General features: G+C 56.1%; 1 protein-coding gene across 2 annotated transcripts; it reads right to left on the minus strand.

Moving 5' to 3' along the window:
• Positions 1–234: 234 nt before the first annotated feature.
• LOC144677789 (uncharacterized) lies at positions 235–22,177 on the minus strand. Of its 2 annotated transcripts, XM_078537813.1 has the most exons (6): positions 21,781–22,177; positions 14,525–14,596; positions 12,452–12,531; positions 10,831–10,858; positions 2,272–2,355; positions 235–481 (listed from the first exon to the last, which is right to left on the minus strand). In XM_078537813.1, the coding sequence occupies exons 1-6, from the start codon at positions 22,130–22,132 to the stop codon at positions 408–410; spliced, it is 690 nt and encodes a 229-aa protein (XP_078393939.1). In that variant the 5' UTR covers positions 22,133–22,177; the 3' UTR covers positions 235–407. The 2 variants fall into 2 exon arrangements, with proteins under 2 accessions (XP_078393939.1, XP_078393938.1); XM_078537812.1 differs by lacking the exon at positions 10,831–10,858.
• Between the last annotated feature and the right edge of the window lie 1,283 nt (positions 22,178–23,460).

The following is a 23,460-nucleotide window of genomic DNA, read 5'->3' on the forward strand; positions in this document are numbered from 1 at the left end:
TCACAGACACACACACTCACTCACACACACACTCACTCACAGACACACACAGACACACACACTCACTCACAGACACACACACTCACTCACAGACACACACACTCACTCACAGACACACACACTCACAGACACACAGACATACACACACACACAGAGACAGACACAGAGACACAGAGCCACACTCATACACACTCAGAGACACACACACATTCTCAGACACACATAAGCCAGGTTGCTGGTTAATCCTTTACTGCTTAACCTTGAAGTGCACAATTGATTAAAAACATTCTCCCCCAACACCCGCCCCCCTATCCCACCCCCACAATTGCAGAGCCCCCATCGTGACATCATGTTCTCGCTTTCGGCCTCTGACCATCTCGGCCTGGAGCCTGGGTTCACGTTCGCCCTCACTGCCCATACAGAGCCCAGGCCTCAGGGCAAGGCCGAGGCCCCTTCGGCTTGGAGACCCGGGAATTAAAACCTGTCGGGAAAACAGGAAACCGTTAGAGAGAGGGAACTTGGGGAGAGATGGATAGAGAGAGGGAGGGAGAGAGGAGAGGGAGGGAGAGAGAGAGGGGGAGGGGGAGAGAGGGGGAGGGGGGAGAGAGGGGGAGGGGGAGAGAGGGAGGGGGAGAGAGGGAGGGGGAGAGAGGGAGGGGGGAGAGAGGGAGGGGGAGAGAGGGAGGGGGGGAGAGGGAGGGGGGGGAGAGGGGGAGAGAGGGGGAGGGGGAGGGGGAGAGGGAGAGGGAGGGGGGGAGGGGGAGGGGGAGAGAGGGAGGGGGGAGAGGGAGGGGGAGAGAGGGAGGGGGAGAGAGGGAGGGGGAGAGAGGGAGGGGGAGAGAGGGAGGGGGAGAGAGGGGGAGGGGGAGAGGGAGGGGGAGGAGGGGGGAGAGGGGGGAGAGGGGGGAGAGGGGGGAGGGGGGGGAGGAGGGGAGGAGGGGAGGAGGGGGAGGAGGGGGAGGAGGGGGGAGAGGGGGGAGAGGGGGGAGGAGGGGGAGGAGGGGGGAGAGGGGGGAGAGGGGGAGGAGGGGGGAGAGGGGGGAGGAGGGGGAGGAGGGGGAGGAGAGGGGAGAGGGGGGAGAGGGGGGAGAGGGGGAGGAGGGGGAGGAGGGGGGAGAGGGGGGAGGAGGGGGAGGAGGGGGAGGAGGGGGGAGAGGGGGGAGGAGGGGGAGGAGGGGGAGGAGGGGGGAGAGGGGGGAGGAGGGGGAGGAGGGGGGAGAGGGGGGAGAGGGGGAGGAGGGGGGAGAGGGGGGAGGAGAGGGGGAGGAGGGGGGAGAGGGGGGAGAGGGGGGAGGAGGGGGAGGAGGGGGAGGAGGGGGGAGAGGGGGAGGAGGGGGAGGGGGGAGAGGGGTGAGGAGGGGGAGGAGGGGGAGGAGGGGGGAGAGGGGGAGGAGGGGGAGGAGGGGGAGGAGGGGGGAGAGGGGGGAGAGGGGGAGGAGGGGGGAGAGGGGGGAGGAGAGGGGGAGGAGGGGGGAGAGGGGGGAGAGGGGGGAGGAGGGGGAGGAGGGGGAGGAGGGGGGAGAGGGGGAGAGGGGAGGAGGGGGGAGAGGGGTGAGGAGGGGGAGGAGGGGGAGGAGGGGGAGGAGGGGGAGGAGGGGGAGGAGGGGGGGAGGGGGAGGAGGGGGGGAGGGGGGAGAGGGAGGAGGGGGGAGGAGGGGGAGAGGGGGGAGAGGGGGAGAGGGGGGAGGAGGGGGAGGAGGGGGAGAGGGGGGAGAGGGGGGAGGAGGGGGAGGAGGGGGAGGAGGGGGGAGAGGGGGTGAGGGGGAGGAGGGGGAGGAGGGGGGAGAGGGGGAGGAGGGGGGAGAGGGGGGAGGAGGGGGGAGAGGGGGGAGAGGGGGAGAGGGGGTAGAGGGGGAGGAGGGGGAGGAGGGGGGAGAGGGGGAGGAGGGGGAGGAGGGGGGAGAGGGGGAGGAGGGGGGAGAGGGGGAGGAGGGGGAGGAGGGGGGAGGAGGGGGAGGAGGGGGGGAGGGGGAGAGGGGGAGGAGGGGGAGGAGGGGGGAGAGGGGGAGGAGGGGGTAGAGGGGGAGGAGGGGGAGGAGGGGGGAGAGGGGGAGGAGGGGGAGGAGGGGGAGGAGGGGGGAGAGGGGGAGGAGGGGGGAGAGGGGGAGGAGGGGGGAGAGGGGGAGGAGGGGGAGGAGGGGGGGGAGAGGGGAGGAGGGGGTAGAGGGGGAGGAGGGGGGAGGAGGGGGGTGAGGGGGAGGAGGGGAGGGAGGGGGAGGGTGGAGGGGGGGAGGGAGGGGTGGGGGTTGGTTAGTACCACCACACTCTTACCGAGTCCATTGGATGTGCTGAATCCGGAGACGACAGAAGAGGCGCCAGAAACATCTTCATAACTATCGTCTGTAGCAACGGAAGCTGAGGGAGACGGAGAGAGTGTGAGAGACATGGAGAGAGAGAGAGAGAGAGAGACAGAGAGAGAGAGAGAGGTGGAGGGAGAGAAGGGCATACAGGAGGAGTGAAGGGCAGACAGGGAAGAGAGGGACATTGGCAGAGAGAAAGAGAGAGAGAGAGTGACAGGGATAGAGAGTGAGAGAGAGAGAAAACAACAGAGAGAGAGGGAGAGGAAGAGAGTGAGAAAGACAAGGAGAGAAGACACAGGGACGGAGCGAGAGATGGTGAGAGAGTAAGAGAGAGAGAGAGACAGCGAGAGAGAGAGAGAGGGAGAGAGAGAGAGACAGCGAGAGAGAGAGAGACAGAGTAATGGAGACAGGGAGAGGGACTAAGGCAGAGGGAGAGAGAAAGAGGAAAATGGAGAGAGATACAGAGGGAGAGAGGCAGTGAGAGAGGGGGAGAGGCAGACAGGGAGAGAGAGAGAGAGAGAAAGAGAGAGAGAGAGAGAGAGAGACAGAGAGAGAGACAGACAGGGAGAGAGAGACAGACAGGGAGAGAGAGAGAGAGACAGACAGGGGGAGAGAGAGACAGACAGACAGGGGGAGAGAGAGACAGACAGGGGGAGAGAGAGACAGACAGACAGGGGGAGAGAGAGACAGACAGACAGGGGGAGAGAGAGACAGACAGACAGGGGGACAGAGAGACAGACAGACAGGGGGAGAGAGAGAGAGAGAGAGACAGACAGGGGGAGAGAGAGAGAGAAAGATGGGAAGAGAGAGACAGATAGACGGGGGGGGCAGAGAGGGACAGACGGGGGGAGGGCAGAGTGGAGAAAGAGGGAGAGAGCGCGGGGACAGACGGGCAGGCAGAGAGACGGGTAGACGGGCAGAGCGGCCTCATTGTTTGGGTGAGGTCAGCTGCTATGAGGCCTGTGGGGGAGATATTAACCCTTGCCCTCTCCATTGAGCTAACCGGCCATGTCTCAAACTGTGGTATTAGTGTGTTCAGAACGGAAGGGGTTAGTACCGCCCACATGGTGATGTAAGGAGAGCGACGCGGCGAGTGGGGTTAGTGTGGTAGAAGTCGGAATGGAGATAGCTCGTGGCTAGGACTGGAGAATTTGTCTGTGTTGTGTACATGTACATAGTTGCGTGCTGTAATAAATAGTTACTGCCCAGACATACAAACCCCTGAACCCTCTTATCTCAGACAACAATGTGCAACATGGTGGCAGCAGGTGAAGGACCCTGAAATCTCCGAAAACAAAAAAGGAGGAAAATTGCAGCCTGACCTGAGAAAACGCACCAAGGAAATCACCAGGAAAATCTCCGCAACGGATGTGGAGGCCAAGAGGCAGAGAAGAAATAGACTGCCCAGCTCAAGAGAGGCTCCACCATAGCTCGGGGGTGGGGGTCGGTTACCAATCCTGATCAAAAAAACCGAAATCAAAGGACCTAATGACGATCGAACGGGGGTAAGCAAGTTTGGAAAAAGGCTTGAAAAGTTTTAAAAATGGCTCAGTAACCCCGTCGGGGACATCACCTCGCGGCACCGTATTGAAACCTTGAAGCAACCCCTCTCGTGAGCTGAAAACAGCGACAGGTGCAAAATTTACCGTGCCGGGAATGATTTGGGCAGATGGAAGGGGCCGGGCCGGGCCAGACGCTGATGTCGTGGGGGAGGGGGGTGTTTTTAAGGTATGGGATTGCATCAGGGTTAAATAAGACGGAACAGGTTAATACATTATTGTACTCAGTTGGTCCAATTGCTGATGACTTGATAACCCGATAAGGTGTCAGTAAATCAGCTTGTAAGTTTAAAGAGGTCATAAAATTCTTTGACAGGTATTTTAACAACATTTCGTAAAGAGAAAAGTTTAATTAAAGAGATGAAAAGCCTGGAGAACCTGTGGACACCTTTGTCAATGATTTATCCCACTTGGCTGAAGGCTGTGAATATGGTGATCTTAAGTTTGAGCCTATACGAGACCCTGTAGCAGTTGGGGTCACTGACGACACCCTTTCTGACTGGCTTAAGTGAAAGAAGACTTAGGAACAGAGGCACAGGCCATTCGGCCCCTCGAGCTCTTCTACCTCAACGCCATCGCGTAACCCGCGACATCACTGGCACCTGGAAATCTGTCAGCCTCTGCTTCGAACAGACTCAGGGGCTCGAGCCTCCAGGGCCCCCCTGGGTTCGAGGGTTCCCACGGCTTTCCAAAGTTAGGACCGCACTTTGGAGAAGGCGATGCAGGTGGTCAGCCAATCTGAAGTCCGTCTGCAAAGGTGAGAGGTTTGATAAGTGTGGACGTGCCAAACGACCTGGGTGTCCTCGGTCAATAGGCCACTGAAGGCTAATATGCAGGTGCGGCGGGCGTTGATAAGGCTCACCGTGTGTTAACCTTTGTCGCAAGAGACTTTGAGTATAGGAGTGGCGAAGTCTTGCTCCAATTGTATGGAGCCTTGGTTAGGCCGCACCTGGAGTACTGAGCGCAGTTTTGGTCCCCTTGCCTTAAGAAAGGACATTATTGCCATGGAGGGAGCGCAGCAAAAGTTCACCAGACTTGATGGCAGGGACTGCCCTATGAAGAGAGATCAGGGAAACCGGGCTTGTATTCTCGAGAGTCTCGAAGAACGAGAGGTGATCTCATCAGCCAAGACCCCCTAGTCCTAGATTCCCCCCACAAGGGGAAACGTCCTCTCCACATCCACCCTGTCAAGGCCCCTCAGGATCTTAATAGGTTTCAATCAAGCCGCCTCTTAGTCTTCGAAACTCCAGCGGATACAAGCCTGGTCTGTCCAACCTTTCCTCATAAGACAAATAAGGAACAAAGGGACCTTGGCGTGTGTGTCCATAGATCTCTGAAGGCAGAGGGGCATGTTAGTGGGGTGGTGAAAAAGGCACATGGGATACTTGCCTTTATCAATCGAGGCATAGATTACAAAAGTAGGGAGGTCATGTTGGAGTTGTATAGACCCTTGGTGAGGCCACAGCTGGAGTACTGTGTGCAGTTCTGGTCGCCACATTATAGGAAGGATGTGATTACACTGGAGGGGGTGCAGAGGAGATTCACCAGGATGTTGCCTGGGATGAAACATTTAAGTTATGAAGAGAGGTTGGATAGACTTGGGTTGTTTTCGTTGGAGCAGAGAAGACTGAGGGGCGACCTGATCGAGGTGTACAAGATTATGAGGGGCATGGACAGGGTGGATAAGGAGCAGCTGTTCCCCCTTAGTTGAAGGGTCAGTCACGAGGGGACATAAGTTCAAGGTGAGGGGCAGGAGGTTTAGGGGGGATGTGAGGAAAAAGAGGGTGGTGAGGGTCTGGAATGCGCTGCCTGGGAGGGTGGTGGAGGTGGGTTAGCCTCACACCCTTTAAAAAGTACCTGGATGAGCACTTGGCACGTCATAACATTCAAAGCTATGGATAGAGTGGACGTGGGGGAAGATGTTTCCATTAGTAGGAGAGACTAGGACCCGAGGGCACAGCCTCAGAGTAAAGGGAAGACCTTTTAGAACAGAGATGAGGGGAAACTTCTTTAGTCAGAGAGAGTGGGTGAATCTATGGAATTCATTGCCACAGAAGGCTGTGGAGGCCGGGTCATTGAGTGTATTTAAGACCGAGATAGATAGGTTCTTGATGGGTAAGGGGATCAAAGGTTACGGGGAGAAGGCGGGAGAATGGGGTCGAGAAACTGATCAGCCATGATTGAATGGCGGAGCAGACTCGATGGGCCGAATGGCCCAATTTCTGCTCCTATGTCTTATGGGCCAAGTGCTGGTCAATGGGGTTAGGGTAGGTAGGGTCAGGTGTTTCTCACGGTGTCGGTGCAGACTCGATGGGCCGAAGGGCCTCTTCTGCGCTGTGCGATTCTGTGACTCTGTAGAATAAGGTTGCCCAGTTGCAGGAGATATTACAGCTCGAGGGAGAAATGTCAGTGCTGGTGGAATCGAAACCGGTCGATGAGGAATTGAAAAGGAGATAAAGCCGAGGTCAGGGGAAAGCCGAAGGGAAGTGAGAGCAGAAGCTCGGGGGACTGGCCAAATCTGCGGAAAAGCCAACGTACAACTGGGAAAAGGGGGAAAAGACAAGAGTTGACCGAACGTCCGGCAAAGGGCGGCTGGCTTCAGAGAAGCGTCTCAGGATCCCGGATCCTCCCTCTCTCTCTCAAGACTTCAGGAGCCAGAGAGGGGGTGGGGTGGCGGGGGGAAGTCATCGCTCGAAATGCAAAGGCACGGCGGGCAAAATGGTTCAAAAGCACCAGCGTTCAACTTGTTGGGGGTGGGGAGGGTGGAAAGGGAACACATTAGGCGCACGGGGATAAACCCGCGTCACCCCGGCCGCCGATAAGGAAAAGTACGGCTGAGAAGGTGGGGGGGGAAGAAATGGATCAAATACGTGTCAAATACAAAAGCTTTAATCACCGGGAAAGGGCTCATCTTCATTTGTGTGTGTGTGTTTTTTTTAATAAAAGGCACTGGCCCTTAAAGGGTTAATGTGAGGACTCCTGTTGCCGCTGTTCCTGGGAAATACAGCATTTTACAAGAACGGGTAATGAAGCGGTTTTAAAGGAGCTGGAAACCTCTTGACCCCCTCCCCGCCCGTCGGACTGTTCACAAAACGAGCCACACGGTGGTTTATGGCTTTGAGATAAAACCCGTGCCTGGAAAGCGGTGTTTAAAAAGCCGGTGCGCTGGTGTTGCTTTGGGGAGAATACGAGAAGGACCAACTGCTTGAGTAGAGGAGACAGCAGCTGCTGAAGCTCCAGACCCCGTCCCGAAGCAAAAAAGCGAGCGGAAGTTGCTCCAAAGTCGCTCTACGTTCTGAAATAGAGCGACTGCAAGTTTTCCTCGAGTCCCCCCGAAAAGTAGTCCAAGAGTCATCGATTGTTTCCCAGACCAGCGCTGAGAGACCGACGGTATAACCCGAACACTATCTCAAGGACTCCATGATCTATCCTCTTCCCTTGAACCATAGACTTTTAACCTTATGGCAGAATTCTTCTATTTTATTTTATTTTTTTGAGGGATGAGTGAGTGAGTGTGTGTGCACGCGCGCGAGAGTGTGTGCGTGAGAGAGATCGTGTGAGTGTGCATGTGAGAGTATGTGACTGTGTGTGTGTGTGAGATTGAGTGAGAGTGAGTGTGTGAGAGTGTGTGTGTGTGTGTGAGAGAGAGAGAGTGAGTGAGAGAGTCTGAGAGGTTGCGTGAGGGTGTGTGAGGGTGCATGAGAGTGCATGAGAGTGCGTGAGAGTGCGTGAGAGTCCGTGTGTTTGTGTACGTGAGGGAGAGAGAGATTGTGAAAGAGTGCGTGTGTGTGAGAGAGAGTGAGAGTGTGTGAGTGCGTGTGTGAGTGCGTGTGAGTGCGTGCGCGAGAGAGGGAGTGCGCGAGAGAGAGAGTGCGCGAGAGAGAGAGTGCGCGAGAGAGTGCGCGAGAGAGAGAGTGCGCGAGAGAGAGAGTGCGAGAGAGAGAGAGTGCGAGAGAGAGAGAGTGCGAGAGAGAGAGAGTGCGAGAGAGAGAGAGTGCGAGAGAGTGTGTGTGTGAGAGAGTGCGCGAGAGAGTGCACGAGAGAGAGAGTGCGTGAGAGAGAGAGTGCGCGAGAGAGAGAGTGCGCGAGAGAGAGAGTGCGCGAGAGAGAGAGTGCGCGAGAGAGAGAGTGCGCGAGAGAGAGAGTGCGCGAGAGAGAGAGTGCGAGAGTGTTTGTGTGAGAGAGTGCGCGAGAGAGAGAGTGCGCGAGAGAGAGAGTGCGCGAGAGTGTGCGAGAGAGTGTGTGTGTGAGAGAGTGTGTGTGTGAGAGAGTGTGTGTGTGTGAGTGTGAGAGAGAGTGTGTGAGAGAGAGTGTGAGAGAGAGTGTGAGAGAGTGTGTGTGAGAGAGTGTGTGAGAGAGAGTGTGAGAGAGAGTGTGAGAGAGTGTGTGAGAGAGAGTGTGAGAGAGAGTGTGAGAGAGTGTGTGTGAGAGAGAGTGTGAGAGTGTGTGAGAGTGTGTGAGAGTGTGTGTGTGTGTGTGTGACAGTGAGAGAGAGAATGTGTGAGAGAGTGTGTGCGTGAAAGAGTGCGTGAGAGTGTGTGTGTGAGAGAGAGAGGGTGAGTGTGTGAGAGAGAGAGTGCGTGTGTGTGTGTGAGTGAGAGAGGGAGAGAGAGATTGTGTGTGAGAGAGGGTGTGTGTGTGTTGTGTGAGAGAGAGTGTATGAGTGAGTGTATGAGTGAGAGTGTGGGAGAGTGTGTGTGTGAGATTGTGTGTGTGAGAGAGAGTGTATGAGTGAGTGTATGAGTGAGAGTGTGGGAGAGTGTGTGTGAGATTGTGTGTGAGAGAGAGAGTGTATGAGTGAGTGTATGAGTGAGATTGTGTGAGAGTGTGTGAGATTGTGTGTGTGTGAGAGTGAGTGAGTCTGAGAGATTGTGTGAGAGTGTGAGTGTGAGATTGTGTGTGTGTGAGAGAGAGTGAGTGAGTCTGAGAGATTGAGTGTGAGTGTGAGATTGTGTGTGTGAGAGAGAGAGTGAGTGAGTGAGAGATTGTGTGAGAGTGTGTGTGTGAGATTGTGTGTGTGAGAGAGAGAGTGAGTGAGTCTGAGAGATTGTGTGAGAGTGTGAGTGTGAGATTGTGTGTGTGTGAGAGAGTGTATGAGTGAGTGTATGAGTGAGAGTGTGGGAGAGTGTGTGTGTGAGATTGTGTGTGTGAGAGAGAGTGTATGAGTGAGTGTATGAGTGAGAGTGTGGGAGAGTGTGAGTGTGAGATTGTGTGTGAGAGAGAGAGAGTGAGTGAGTCTGAGAGATTGTGTGAGAGTGTGAGTGTGAGATTGTGTGTGTGTGAGAGAGAGTGAGTGAGTGAGAGATTGTGTGAGAGTGTGTGTGTGAGATTGTGTGTGTGAGAGAGAGAGTGAGTGAGTCTGAGAGATAGTGTGAGAGTGTGAGTGTGAGATTGTGTGTGTGTGAGAGAGTGTATGAGTGAGTGTATGAGTGAGAGTGTGGGAGAGTGTGTGTGTGAGATTGTGTGTGTGAGAGAGAGTGTATGAGTGAGTGTATGAGTGAGAGTGTGGGAGAGTGTGAGTGTGAGATTGTGTGTGAGAGAGAGAGAGTGAGTGAGTCTGAGAGATTGTGTGAGAGTGTGAGTGTGAGATTGTGTGTGTGTGAGAGAGAGTGAGTGAGTCTGAGAGATTGTGTGAGAGTGTGAGTGTGAGATTGTGTGTGTGAGAGAGAGAGTGAGTGAGTCTGAGAGATTGTGTGAGAGTGTGAGTGTGAGATTGTGTGTGTGAGAGAGAGAGTGAGTGAGTCTGAGAGATTGTGTGAGAGTGTGAGTGTGAGATTGTGTGTGTGTGAGAGAGAGTGAGTGAGTCTGAGAGATTGTGTGAGAGTGTGAGTGCGCGGAAACATTAATGCAAATATATTTAGATAGAGACTTGGGAGTATGGGGGAGGTGTAGTATTAGGGTGTTAGCTCTGAGATGCAGAGGGATCTGGGTGTCGTAGCGCATGAATCACAAAAGGTTCGTATGCAGGTACAGCAAGTTATTAGGAAAGCTAACAAAATGTTATGGTTTATTGTGAGGGGAATTGAATACAGAAGTAGTGAGGTTTTGCTTCAGTTATAGACTAGTGTGTCCACATCTGGAGAACTACAGTACTGGTCTCCTTATTGGAGGGAGGATGTAAATGCGTTGGAAGCAGTTCAGGGAAGGTTCACCAGACTAATACCTGGAATGGGTGGGTTGTCTGATGAGGAAAGGTTGGACAGGTTAGGCTTGTATCCGCTTGGAGTTTAGAAGAGTGAGAGGCGACTTGATCGAAACCTTTAAGATCCTGAGGAATCTTGGACAAGGTGGATGTGGAGAGGATGTTTCCTCTTGTGGGAGAATGTAGAACGAGAGAGGAGGGGTCACAGTTTAAAGATAAGGGGGTTGCCCATTGAAGACGGAGACGGGGAGAAATGATTTCTCTCAGGGGATCGAGAGTCTCTGGGACCCTCTCCCTCAAGTGGCGGTGGGAGCAGAGCCTTTGAATATTTTTAAGGCCGAGGTGGATGGATTCTTGATTAACAAGGTGGGTGGGGGTGATAGGTTATCGGGGGAGGTGGGACGCACATTTCAGGTTACGATCAGGTCAGCTTATTAAATGGCGGGGCAGGCTCGAGGGGCTGAATGGCCTACTCTAGCTCCTTGTTCGTATGTGGTACCACCCACGCGGTGGTGTAATGGGGCACCGGGTGACTAGTAGTACTCTGCCTGGAGATAGAAGTTGGACTGAAGAAGCTACAATGAATAGCAACTGTTCGGACACGCAATCCCCTACCTTAGATGAAAACATAATACCTTAGGTGAAACTAGTGGATTGAGTTCAAATGAAGGCCAGAGAGAGAGAGAGAGAGGGGGAGTAACACACAGAGGGAGACACAGGACAAACACTGACCACCCCGCCCCCCAACACACCCACCGTCCGGCCCAGGGCCTACCCCCTCAGGCCTGAGGCCTATCTCGCTAGGCCCCAGTCCGTCCCATTTTCTTACCATTTCTCGCCGCGTTCCCCGGAAGTCCCTGCGGTGAAGAAGAGGAAATCGACCTTTTAAATCGACAAACTAAACTTAAAAACAAAAACTAAATAAAACTCACCTCCTGCGAGCGAGTGGCCCGGAGTGACCGCACGGTCCCGGAGTGACCGCACGGTCCCGGAGTGACCGCACGGATCCGGAGAGGTTTTTTTATTCGTTCACGGGGTGTGAGGGGGGTCGCTGGCCGGGCCCAGCATTTATTGCCCATCCCTAATTGCCCCCCTTGAGAAGGTGGTGGGTGAGCCTCTGCAGTCCCCGTCTGGTGTAGGTACACCCACCGTGCTGTTAGGGAGGGAGTTCCAGGATTTTGACCCGGCGACAGTGAAGGAACGGCCGATATATTTCCAAGTCGGGATGGTGAGGGGCTCGGAGGGGGAACTTGCAGGTGGTGGTGTTTCCCCATGTGTCTGCTGCCCTTGTCCTTCTAGGTGGTAGAGGTGGTGGGTTTGGGCGGCGCTGTCGAAGGAGCCTTGGCGAGTTGCTGCAGTGCATCTTGTAGATGGTACACACACTGCTGCCCCTGTGCGTCGGTGGGTGGAGGGAGTGAATGTTTGTGGATGGGGTGCCGATCGAGCGGGGCTGCTTTGTCCTGGATGGTGTCGAGCTTCTCGAGTGTTGTGGGAGCCGCACTCATCCAGGCAAGTGGGGAGTGTCCCATCACACTCCTGACTTGTGCCTTGTAGATGGTGGACAGGCTTTGGGAGTGAGCACATCAACCCAGACTGACCACAACCCAGAAGGATCACACCGACCCAGGCTGACTGCATCGTCCCAGGGTGAGCGTATTGTGCCAGGTTAACACTTTGTCCTGGAGTGATCCAGACTCAGTGTGATCACATTGTCCCAGAGTGACTGCTTCGTTCTAGATTGACTGCTTCATCCCAGAGTGACCGCATCGACCCAGGGTGACCACATCGGCTCAGAGGGACAATACTGACCCGGGGTGACTGCATCGTCCCACAGTGACCGTACCATGCCATAGTACCGCTTAGTTCCGGAGTGACCCTGACCCGGAGTGACCCTGACCCAGAGTGACCGCAGCATCCCAGAGTGACCGCAGCATCCCAGAGTGACTGCAGCATCCCAGAGTGACCGCATCATCCCAGAGTGACCCTGACCCAGAGTGACCGCATCATCCCAGAGTGACCCTGACCCAGAGTGACCGCATCATCCCAGAGTGACCCTGACCCAGAGTGACCGCATCATCCTAGAATGGCCCTGACCCAGAGTGACCGCATCATCCAAGAGTGACCGCATCATTCCAGAGTGACTGCATCATCCCAGAGTGGCCATAATCCAGAGTGACATCATCCCAGAGTGACCCTGACCCAGAGTGACCACATCATCCCAGAGTGACCACATCATCCCAGAGTGACCGCATCATCCCGGAATGACTCAGACCCAGAGTGACCGCATCGACCCAGAGTTGACCCTGACCTCTCACGCCCTGATCCCTGACACTGACCCCTCCCTCCTTGACACCCACCTCCCTCCCTGACCTCTGACCATTGGACACTGACCCCCTAGCCTCCGGATGCTGACCCCTGACCCCAGCCTCGCGCAGGGTCGTGACACTGACCATTTTGAAGGCGTTGATCAGATTGCTGGATCTTCTGTTGTTTTCATGGCTGGAGGAATATGAAGAGGCCTCCGACTCATCTGGGAGAGAGAGAGACAGAGAGAGGGAGGGGGGGGAAGAGAGAGAGAGCGTTAAAACTTTATCTGGGTTCGAAGGTCCGAGTGGGGGAGGGGAGCGAGGATTGGTGGGGGGTGGGGAGGGGGTGGGGGGAAATCGGGCGGCAGGTTAGCAAAGAGCCAGGAGAGAATTCCCGAGGGCCCCAGCTCCGGGATAGTGGGGCGGGATCGACTGTGCTACTGATGCACCCCACGGTCGAATATCTGGCTGTTCACCGGCTCAGTTCAGAGGCAGCCGAGTATCCAGGAGCAACATCGCCCCGGGCAACGGGGAGGGGCATCGACCAGGGCAATGGGGAGAGGGGGAGGGGCATCGCCCTAGGCAATGGGGAGAGGGGGAGGGGCATCGCCCAGGGTGACCGGAGAGGGGGAGGGGCATCACTCAGGGTGACCGGAGAGGGGGAGGGGCATCACCCAGGGTAACCTGAGAGGCGGAGGGGCATCGCCCAGGGCAATGGGGGGAGGGGGAGGGGCATCACCCAGGGTAACCGGAGAGGGGGAGGGGCATCACCCAGGGTGACCGGAGAGGGGGAGGGGCATCGCCCAGGGTGACTGGAGAGGGGGAGGGGCATCGCCCAGGGCAATGGGGAGCGGGGGAGGGGCATCGCCCAGGGTGACCGAAGAGGGGGAGGGGCATCGCCCAGGGTGACCGAAGAGGGGGAGGGGCATCGCCCAGGGTGACTGGTGAGGGGGAGGGGCATCGCCCAGGGTGACTTGTGAGGGGGAGGGGCATAGCCCAGGGCTATGGGGAGAGGGGGAGGGGCATCGCCCAGGGTGACCGGAGAGGGGGAGGGGCATCACTCAGGGTGACCGGAGAGGGGGAGGGGCATCGCCCAGGGTGACTGGTGAGGGGGAGGGGCATCGCCCAGGGTGACTTGTGAGGGGGAGGGGCATAGCCCAGGGTGACGGAGAGGGGGAGGGGCATCACTCAGGGTGACAGGGAGAGGGGGAGGGGCATCGCCCAGGGTGACTGGTGAGGGGGAGGGGCATCGCCAAGGGTGACTGGTGAGGGGGAGGGGCATAGCCCAGGGTGACGGAGAGGGGGAGGGGCATCGCCCAGGGTGACAGGGAGAGGGGGAGGGGCATCGCCCAGGGTGACTGGTGAGGGGGAGGGGCATCGCCCAGGGTGACGGAGAGGGGGAGGGGCATCGCCCAGGGTGACTGGTGAGGGGGAGGGGCAACGCCCAGGGTGACCGGTGAAGGGGAGGGGCATCGCCCAGGGTGACCGGTGAAGGGGAGGGGCATCGCCCAGGGCAATGGGGAGAGCGGGAGGGGCATCGCCCAGGGTGACCGGAGAGGGGGAGGGGCAATGCCCAGTGTGACCGAACAGGAGGAGGGGCATCGCCGAGGGTAAGGGGGAGGGCATCGCCCAGGGCGACTGGTGAGGGGGAGGGGCATCGCCCTGGGTGACCGGTGAAGGGGAGGGGCATCGCCCAGGGTGACGGAGAGGGGGAGGGGCATCGCACAGGGCAATGGGGTGAAGGGGAGGGGCATCGCCCAGGGTGACGGAGAGGGGGAGGGGCATCGCACAGGGTGACCGGTGAAGGGGAGGGGCATCGCCCAGGGTGACGGAGAGGGGGAGGGGCATCGCACAGGGCAATGGGGTGAAGGGGAGGGGCATCGCCCAGGGCAATGGGGAGAGGGGGAGGGGCATCGCCCAGGGTGACCGGAGAGGGGGAGGGTCATTGGCCAGGGTGACGGAGAGGGGGAGGGTCATTGGCCAGGGTGACGGAGAGGGGGAGGGTCATTGGCCAGGGTGACGGAGAGGGGCAGGGTCATTGGCCAGGGTGACGGAGAGGGGGAGGGTCATTGGCCAGGGTGACGGAGAGGGGGAGGGTCATTGGCCAGGGTGACGGAGAGGGGGAGGGTCATTGGCCAGGGTAGCCATGGGGTAGGGGGAGGGGAGCTGCACAATGGGGGTGACTCAGTGGTCAGGGGGAGAGTGGGATTCCCTTACCAGCGTCCAGTACAACGTAGGAGTCAGCTGTCCGCTTAGGGAGTGAAGGAGCCCAGTATTCACTGGCCACATCTGTAAATGGAAATCAACCAGTCATTAAATCTCAGAATATCCCATCCCCCCCCACTGTTCCTGACATCGCGCTCAGGGTCCCTCACACACACAGAAGTAAAGAGGGAGCGCCGCACTGTCAGAGGGTCAGCGCTGAGGGGGCGCCGCACTGTGGGAGGGTCAGCGCTGAGGGAGCGCCGCACTGTGGGAGTGTCAGTGCTGAGGGAGCGCCGCACTGTCGGAGGGTCAGTGCTGAGGGAGCGCCGCACTGTGGGAGGGTCAGCGCTGAGGGAGCGCCGCACTGTGGGAGGGTCAGTGCTGAGGGAGCGCCGCACTGTCGGAGGGTCAGTGCTGAGGGAGCGCCGCACTGTCGGAGGGTCAGCGCTGAGGGAGCGCCGCACTGTGGGAGGGTCAGCGCTGAGGGAGCGCCGCACTGTGGGAGGGTCAGTGCTGAGGGAGCGCCGCACTGTCGGAGGGTCAGTGCTGAGGGAGCGCCGCACTGTCGGAGGGTCAGTACTGAGGGAGCACCGCACTGTCGGAGGGTCAGCGCTGAGGGAGCACCGCGCTGTCGGAGGGTCAGTGCTGAGGGAGCGCCGCACTGTCGGAGGGTCAGTGCTGAGGGAGCACCGCGCTGTTGGAGGGTCAGTGCTGAGGGAGCGCCGCACTATCGGAGGGTCAGCGCTGAGGGAGCGCCGCACTGTCGGAGGGTCAGTGCTGAGGGAGCGCCGCACTGTCGGAGGGTCAGCGCTGAGGGAGCGCCGTACTGTCGGAGGATCAGTGCTGAGGGAGCGCCGCAATGTCGGAGGGTCAGTGCTGAGGGAGTGCCGCACTGTCGGAGGGTCAGCGCTGAGGGAGCGCCGTACTGTCGGAGGATCAGTGCTGAGGGAGCGCCGCACTGTCGGAGGGTCAGCGCTGAGGGAGCGCCGCAATGTCTGCCGTTTCATTTGGAAATGAGATATCCCGTGCTTGCTACTGGTAGACAGGGGAGGATATGGTGGGAGGAGGGGTGGGGTGAAGCTGTTCCCTCTGACCTGCAGCCAAAATTTACCCATCAGATGTCAAACATCACTGAGTGATACAGAAATACCTGCAAAAACTCAGCAGGTCTGGCAGCATCGGTGGAGAAGAAAAGAGTTGACGTTTCGAGTCCTCATGACCCTTCAACAGAACTAAGTAAAAATAGGAAAGGGGTGAAATATAAGCTGGTTTAAGAGGGTGGGGGGAGGTTGTTGGGACAAGCAAGCAGTGATAGGAGGAGATAACCAAAATATGTCACAGACAAAAGAACAAAGAGGTGTTGAAGGTGGTGATATTATCTAAAAGAATGTGTTAATTAAGGGTGGAGAGCAGGACAAGCAAGGTACAGATAGCCCGAGAGGTGTCAGCTGTGGCTCAGTACATAGCACCCTCGCCTTTGAACCAGAGGGTTGTGGGTTCATGTCCCACTCCCGGAAACCAAGAACTGTGAATGTACTCGAAAGAGTTACATGCGATCTGTTGATAACTCGAAAGAGTTACAGATAGACCGCGTGGACCTTGCTTGTCTTGCTATCCACTCTTAATTATCACATCACATTATCAGCTTCTATTTCACCCCTTTCCTATTTTTACTTAGTTCTGTTGAAGGGTCTCTTCTCCGCCAATGCTGCCAGACCTGCTGAGTTTTTCCAGGTATTTCTGTTTCTGTTTTGGATTTCCAGCATCCGCAGTTTTTTGTTTTTATATATTTATTTTTTTTATCACTGAGTGATTATCTCTTCCTCTGAACTTTGGTCGGTTACACTCTGCACAAAATTGACATTGCGCCATAACTGTGAACAGACATCATGGTCTTGTGAAGTGTTTTGTATTTTGGCCAGTCTGAAAGATGTGATGTGGTGCGAGGGAGAGGGCAGTAAGACAGGTTCTGGCTGTGTGTGGGTTAATATAAACCCAAACCCTATCCACTGCCCCGCTCTCTCCCCATAGCCCTGTATCAATCCCCAAACTAATCCCACTGCCCCACCCTCTCCCCATAGCCCTGTATCAATCCCCAAACTAATCCCACTGCCCCACTCTCTCCCCATAGCCCTGTATCAATCCCCAAACTAATCCCACTGTCCCACTCTCTCCCCATAGCCCTGTATCAATCCCCAAACTAATCCCACTGCCCCGCTCTCTCCCCATAGCCCTGTATCAATCCCAAACTAATCCCACTGCCCCGCTCTCTCCCCATAACCCTGTATCAATCCCCAAACTAATCCCACTGCCCAACTTTCTCCCCATAGCCCTGTATCAATCCCCAAACTAATCCCACTGCCCCGCTCTCTCCCCATAGCCCTGTATCAGTCCCCAAACTAATCCCACTGCCCCGCTCTCTCCCCCTACCCCTGTATCAATCCCCAAACTAATCCCACTGCCCAACTCTCTCCCCATAGCCTTGTATCAATCCCCAAACTAATCCCACTGCCCCGCTCTCTCCCCATAGCCCTGTATCAGTCCCCAAACTAATCCCACTGCCCCGCTCTCTCCCCCTAGCCCTGTATCAATCCCCAAACTAATCCCACTGCCCCGCTCTCTCCCCCTAGCCCTGTATCAATCCCCAAACTAATCCCACTGCCCTGTTCTCTCCCCATAGCCCTGTATCAATCCCAAACTAATCCCACTGCCCTGTTCTCTCTCTCTATAGCCCTGTATGAAGCTAGTGCTGGAGAAATTAATGGGACTGAGAGCTGATAAATCCCCAGGGCCCAATAATCTACATCCCAGAGTACTAAAGGAGGTGGCCATAGAAATAATGGATGCGTTTGGTTGTCACCTTCCAAAATTCTGTCAATTCTGGGACAGTCCCGGCAGATTGGAGGGTGACAAATGTGACCCCACTATTTAAAACAGGAGGGAGGGAGAATTACAGACCGTTTAGCCTAACATCAGGAGTAGGGCAACTGGTAGAGTTTGTTAGAAAGGATGTGATAAGAGGACACTTAGAAAATACCAACGGATTAGACAAGGTCAACATGGGTTTATGAAGGGAAATCGTGTTTGATAAACCCACTGGAGTATTTCTGAGGGTGTAACTAGCAGGATAGATAAGGGGGAACCGGTGGATGTGGTGTATTTGGATTTTCGGAAAACTTTCCATAAAGTCCCACAGAAGAGGTTAGTGTGTAAAAGTTCAAGTCCACGGGATTGGGGGTAATATTTCGGCATGGACTGAGAATTGGTTAGCAGACAGGAAACGGAGAGTCGGGATAAGTTGGGTCTTTGTCGGAGTGGGAGGCGGTGACTAGTTGGGTACCCGCAGGGATCAGTGTCTGGGCCCCAGTTATTCACAATGTAGATCAATGATTTGCGGGAACCAAATGTAACATTTCCAAATTTGCTGATGACACAAAACTAGGTGGGAATGTGAGCGATGAGGGGGGTGTTAAGAGGCTTCAAGGCGATTTAGACAGGTTGAGTGAGTGGGCAAATACATGGGAGATGCAGTATAACCGTGGATAAGTGTGAAGTTATCCACTTTGGTAGGAAAAACAGAATGGCCGAGTATTATTTAAATGGTGATAGATTGGGAAATGTTGGTGTATAAAGGGACCTGGGTGTCCATGTACACCAGTCACTGAAAGCAAGCATGTAGGTGCAGTTAGGAAGGCAAATGGTATGTTGGCCTTCATTGCAAGAGGACTTGAGTACAGGAGCAAGGATGTCTTACTGCAGCTGGACAGGGCCTTGGTGAGACCACATCTGGAGTATTGTGTGCAGTTTTGGTCTCCTTACCTAAGAAAGGATGTACTTGCCATAGAGGGACTGCAGTGAGGGTTCACCAGACTGACTCCTGGGTTGGCAGGATTGTCGTATGAGGAGAGATTGGGCTGACTAGGCCCTGTATTCACTGGAGTTTAGAAGAATGAGAGGGAATCTCATTGAAACGTCTAAAACTCCGACAGGGATGGACAGACTGGATGCAGGGATGATATTTCCTCGAGCTGAGTGGGGGGTGGGTCTAGAACAAGGGGTCTCAGTCTCAGGATAGGGGGTAGACCATTTAGGGCTGAGATGAGGAGACATTCCTTCACTCAGAGGGTGGTGAACCTGTGGGATTCTCCCCGACAGGACCTGTGGAGGCCAAGTCACTGAATATAGTTAAGAAGCAAATGGATAGATTTCTGGACTCCTAAGGCATCAAGGGGTCTGGGGGAGAGAGCAGGGGTACGGCATTGAGATAGAGGATCAGCCAGGATCATATTGAATGGGGCAGCAGGCTTGAAGGGCAGAATGGCCTACTCCTGCTCCTATTTTCTCTGTTTCTAACCCTCCCTATCTTTGTAACCACCTCCAGCCCCCAAAACCCTCCCTATCTCTGTAATCTCCTCCAGCCCCTACAACCCTCCCTATCTCTGTAACCTCCTCCAGCCCCTACAACCCTCCCTATCTCTGTAACCTCCTCCAGCCCCTACAACCCTCCCTATCTCTGTAACCTCCTCCAGCCCCTACAACCCTCCCTATCTCTGTAACCTCCTCCAGACTCTACACCCCCTCCCTATCTCTGTAATCTCCTCCAGCCACTACAACCCTCCATATCTATATAACCTCCTCCAGCCCCTACAACACTCCCTATCTCTGTAACCACCTCCAGCCCCTATAACCCTCCCTATCTCTGTAATCTCCTCCAGCCACTACAACCCTCCATATCTATATAACCTCCTCCAGCCACTACAACCCTCCATATCTATATAACCTCCTCCAGCCCCTACACCCCTCCCTATCTCTGTAACCACCTCCAGCCCCTATAACCCTCCCTATCTCTGTAATCTCCTCCAGCCACTACAACCCTCCATATCTATATAACCTCCTCCAGCCCCTACACCCCTCCCTATATCTGTAACCTCCTCCAGCCGCTACAACCCTCCCTATCTCTGTAACCTCCTCCAGCTCCTACACCCCTCCCTATCTCTGTAAACGCCTCCAGCCCCTACAACCCTCCCTATCTCTGTAACCTCCTCCAGCCTCTACAACCCTCCCTATTTCTGTAACCTCCTCCAGACCCTACACCCCTCCCTATCTCTGTATCCTCCTCCAGCCCCTACAACCCTCCCTATCTCTGTAACCTCCTCCAGCCCCTACAACCCTCCCTATCTCTGTAACCCCCTCCAGCCCCTACACCCCTCCCTATCTCTGTAACCTCCTCCAGCCCCTACAACCCTCCCTATCTCTGTAACCTCCTCCAGTCCCCTACACCCCTCCCTATCTCTGTAACCTCCTCCAGCCCCTACAACCCTCCCTATCTGTAACCTCCTCCAGCCCCTACAACCCTCCCTATCTCTGTAACCTCCTCCAGCCCCTACAACCCTCCCTATCTCTGTAAACTCCTCCAGCCCCTACAACCCTCCCAATATCTGTAAACTCCTCCAGCCCCCTACACCCCTCCCTATCTCTGTAACCTCCTCCAGACCCTACAACCCTCCCTATCTCTGTAACCTCCTCCAGCCCCTACAACCCTCCCTATATCTGTAAACTCCTCCTCCCCTACAACCCTCCCTCTCTCTGTAACATCCTCCAGCCCCTACAACCCTCCCTATCTCTGTAACCTCCTCCAGCCCCTACAGCCCTCCCTATCTCTGTAACCTCCTCCAGCCCCTACAACCCTCCCTATCTCTGTAACCTCCTCCAGCCCCTACAACCCTCCCTATATCTGTAAACTCCTCCTCCCCTACAACCCTCCCTATCTCTGTAACACCCTCCAGCCCTATACAACCCTCCCTATCTCTGTAACCTCCTCCAGCCCCTACAACCCTCCCTATCTCTGTAACCTCCTCCAGCCTCTACAACCCTCCCTATTTCTGTAACCTCCTCCAGACCCTACACCCCTCCCTATCTCTGTATCCTCCTCCAGCCCCTACAACCCTCCCTATCTCTGTAACCTCCTCCAGCCCCTACAACCCTCCCTATCTCTGTAACCCCCTCCAGCCCCTACACCCCTCCCTATCTCTGTAACCTCCTCCAGCCCCTACAACCCTCCCTATCTCTGTAACCTCCTCCAGTCCCCTACACCCCTCCCTATCTCTGTAACCTCCTCCAGCCCCTACAACCCTCCCTATCTGTAACCTCCTCCAGCCCCTACAACCCTCCCTATCTCTGTAACCTCCTCCAGCCCCTACAACCCTCCCTATCTCTGTAAACTCCTCCAGCCCCTACAACCCTCCCAATATCTGTAAACTCGTCCAGCCCCCTACACCCCTCCCTATCTCTGTAACCTCCTCCAGACCCTACAACCCTCCCTATCTCTGTAACCTCCTCCAGCCCCTACAACCCTCCCTATATCTGTAAACTCCTCCTCCGCTACAACCCTCCCTCTCTCTGTAACATCCTCCAGCCCCTACAACCCTCCCTATCTCTGTAACCTCCTCCAGCCCCTACAGCCCTCCCTATCTCTGTAACCTCCTCCAGCCCCTACAACCCTCCCTATCTCTGTAACCTCCTCCAGCCCCTACAACCCTCCCTATATCTGTAAACTCCTCCTCCCCTACAACCCTCCCTATCTCTGTAACACCCTCCAGCCCTATACAACCCTCCCGATCTCTGTAACCTCCTCCAGCCCCTACAACCCTCCCTATCTCTGTAACCTCCTCCAGTCCCCTACACCCCTCCCTATCTCTGTAACCTCCTCCAGCCCCTACAACCCTCCATAACTCTGTAACCTCCTCCAGCCCCTACAACCCTCCCTATCTCTGTAACCTCCTCCAGCCCCTACAACCCTCCCTATCTCAGTAACCTCCTCCAGCCCCTACAACCCTCCCTATCTCTGTAACCTCCTGCAGCCCCTACAACCCTCCCTATCTCTGTAACTTCCTCCAGCCCCTACAACCCTCCCTATCCCTGTAACCTCCTACAACCCTCTGAGATCTCTGCGCTCCTCCAATTCCGGCCTCTCGAGCATCCCCCGATTCCCATCGCTCCGCCATTGGCGGCCGTGTCTTCAGTTGCCTGGGGGGCCCTGAGCTCTGGAATTCCCTCCCTCAAACTCTCCGCCTCCCCCTCTCTCTCCCTCTCTCTACCTCCTTTAAACGCCCCTGAAAAGCCGACCTCTTTGACCGAGCTTTTGTCCGTAAAATCTCTGCACGCGGCTCGGGGGTCGAAATCGGCCTGGTCTACGCTCCGCTTGAAGGCTGGTGTTTGAGCCATGTTGACGGTGCTATGTAAATGCAGTGCGCTCAGGATCATCTCACCGCTGCCGGTGGCCGGTGACGGTGAGCCTCGGGGGTCCGGGCAGGCTTGTCCGAAGGCGATTGCGGCGTAGGAGTTGGCCGGCGGGGAGCCGTGTGGTTCCTTGGCCTTCGGCGAGGCCTCCGGGTGGCCGTGCTGCCTGGGCCGGCGCGGCGCGGCCTTGACGATCACCGTGCTGTACAGCAGCGCATCGCGGGCGGGCTCCCCGGCCTGGTCCAGGTTCTCGTACTCGCAGCCCGCCGCCGGCCGGGCGGGGGGAGGGGAGGCCTTGGGGGGCACCAGCACCGGCCCCGCTCCCGACTTCGGCCGCCCCACCACGGCGTAGGTCTCGCAGGCCGGGCCCTCTCGCGGCATCGACTTGGCAGCTTGAGGCCTCGGGCCTAGCTCCGGGAGGCTGTGGGCGCTTCCATGGCAACCGCCGCAGGTCGAACAGGCAGGAGGAAGGGAAAAGAGGAGGAAGTTAAATAGATGCAGGCGGCAGCGGAGGCTTCACATCTGAACCACTTAATGGGCAATCCAGAGATTCACACACACAGGGCAGGAAGATCCCAAACTCTGAACAAGGCGTAGATACAGAGTAAAGCTCCCTCTACACTGTCCCCATCAAACACTCCCAGGACAGGTACAGCACGGGGTTAGATATAGAGTAAAGCTCCCTCTACACCGTCCCCATCAAACACTCCCAGGACAGGTACAGCACGGGGTTAGATACAGAGTAAAGCTCCCTCTACACTGTCCCCATCAAACACTCCCAGGACAGGTACAGCACGGGGTTAGATACAGGGTAAAGCTCCCTCTACACTGTCCCCATCAAACACTCCCACGACAGGTACAGCACGGGGTTAGATACAGAGTAAAGCTCCCTCTACACTGTCCCCATCAAACACTCCCAGGACAGGTACAGCACAGGGTAAGATACAGGGTAAAGCTCGGTCTACACAGTCCCCATCAAACACTCCCAGGACATGTACAGCACAGGGTTAGATATAGATTTAAGGTCCGTCTACACTGTCCCCATCAAACACTCCCAGGACAGGTACAGCACGGGGTTAGATACAGAGTAAAGCTCCCTCTACACTGCCCCCATCAAACACTCCCAGGACAGGTACAGCAAGGGGTTAGATACAGAGTAAAGCTCCCTCTACACTGTCCCCATCAAACACTCCTAGGACAGGTACAGCACGGGGTTAGATACAGTGTAAAGTTCTCCCCACACTGTCCCCATCAAACACTCCCAAGACAGGTACATCGTGGGGTTAGATACGGAGTAAAGCTCCCTCTACACCGTCCCCATCAAACACTCTCAGAACAGGTACAGCACGGCGTTAGATACAGTGTAAAGTTCTCTCTACACCGTCCCCATCAAACACTCCCAGGACACGTACAGCACGGTGTTAGATACAGATTAAAGTTCCTTCTACACCGTCCCCATCAAACACTCTCAGGACAGGTACAGCACAGGGTTAGATACAGAGTAAAGCTCCCTCTACACTGTCCCCATCAAACACTCACAGGACAGGTACAGCACGGGGTTAGATACAGAGTAAACCTCCCTCTAAACTGACCGCTTCAAACACTCCCAGGACAGGTACAGCACGGGGTTAAATACAGAGTAACGCACCCTCTACACTGTCCCCATCAAACACTCCCAGTGCAGGTACACCACGGGGTTCGATACAGAG

This window comes from Cetorhinus maximus, unplaced genomic scaffold, assembly GCF_964194155.1.
Source record: "Cetorhinus maximus unplaced genomic scaffold, sCetMax3.hap1.1 HAP1_SCAFFOLD_3071, whole genome shotgun sequence".
Taxonomy (NCBI): Eukaryota; Metazoa; Chordata; class Chondrichthyes; order Lamniformes; family Cetorhinidae; genus Cetorhinus; species Cetorhinus maximus.

Coding starts and splice junctions, on each gene's coding strand:
- LOC144677789 (XM_078537812.1), bottom strand. CDS start 22,132: ATGCCGCGAGAGGGCCCGGCCTGCGAGACCTACGCCGTGGTGGGGCGG. Junction 12,532..14,524: donor CTACGTTGTACTGGACGCTG/GTAAGGGAATCC, acceptor TCTCTCTCCCAG/ATGAGTCGGAGGCCTCTTCA. Junction 2,356..12,451: donor TGATCAACGCCTTCAAAATG/GTCAGTGTCACG, acceptor CGTCTCCCTCAG/CTTCCGTTGCTACAGACGAT.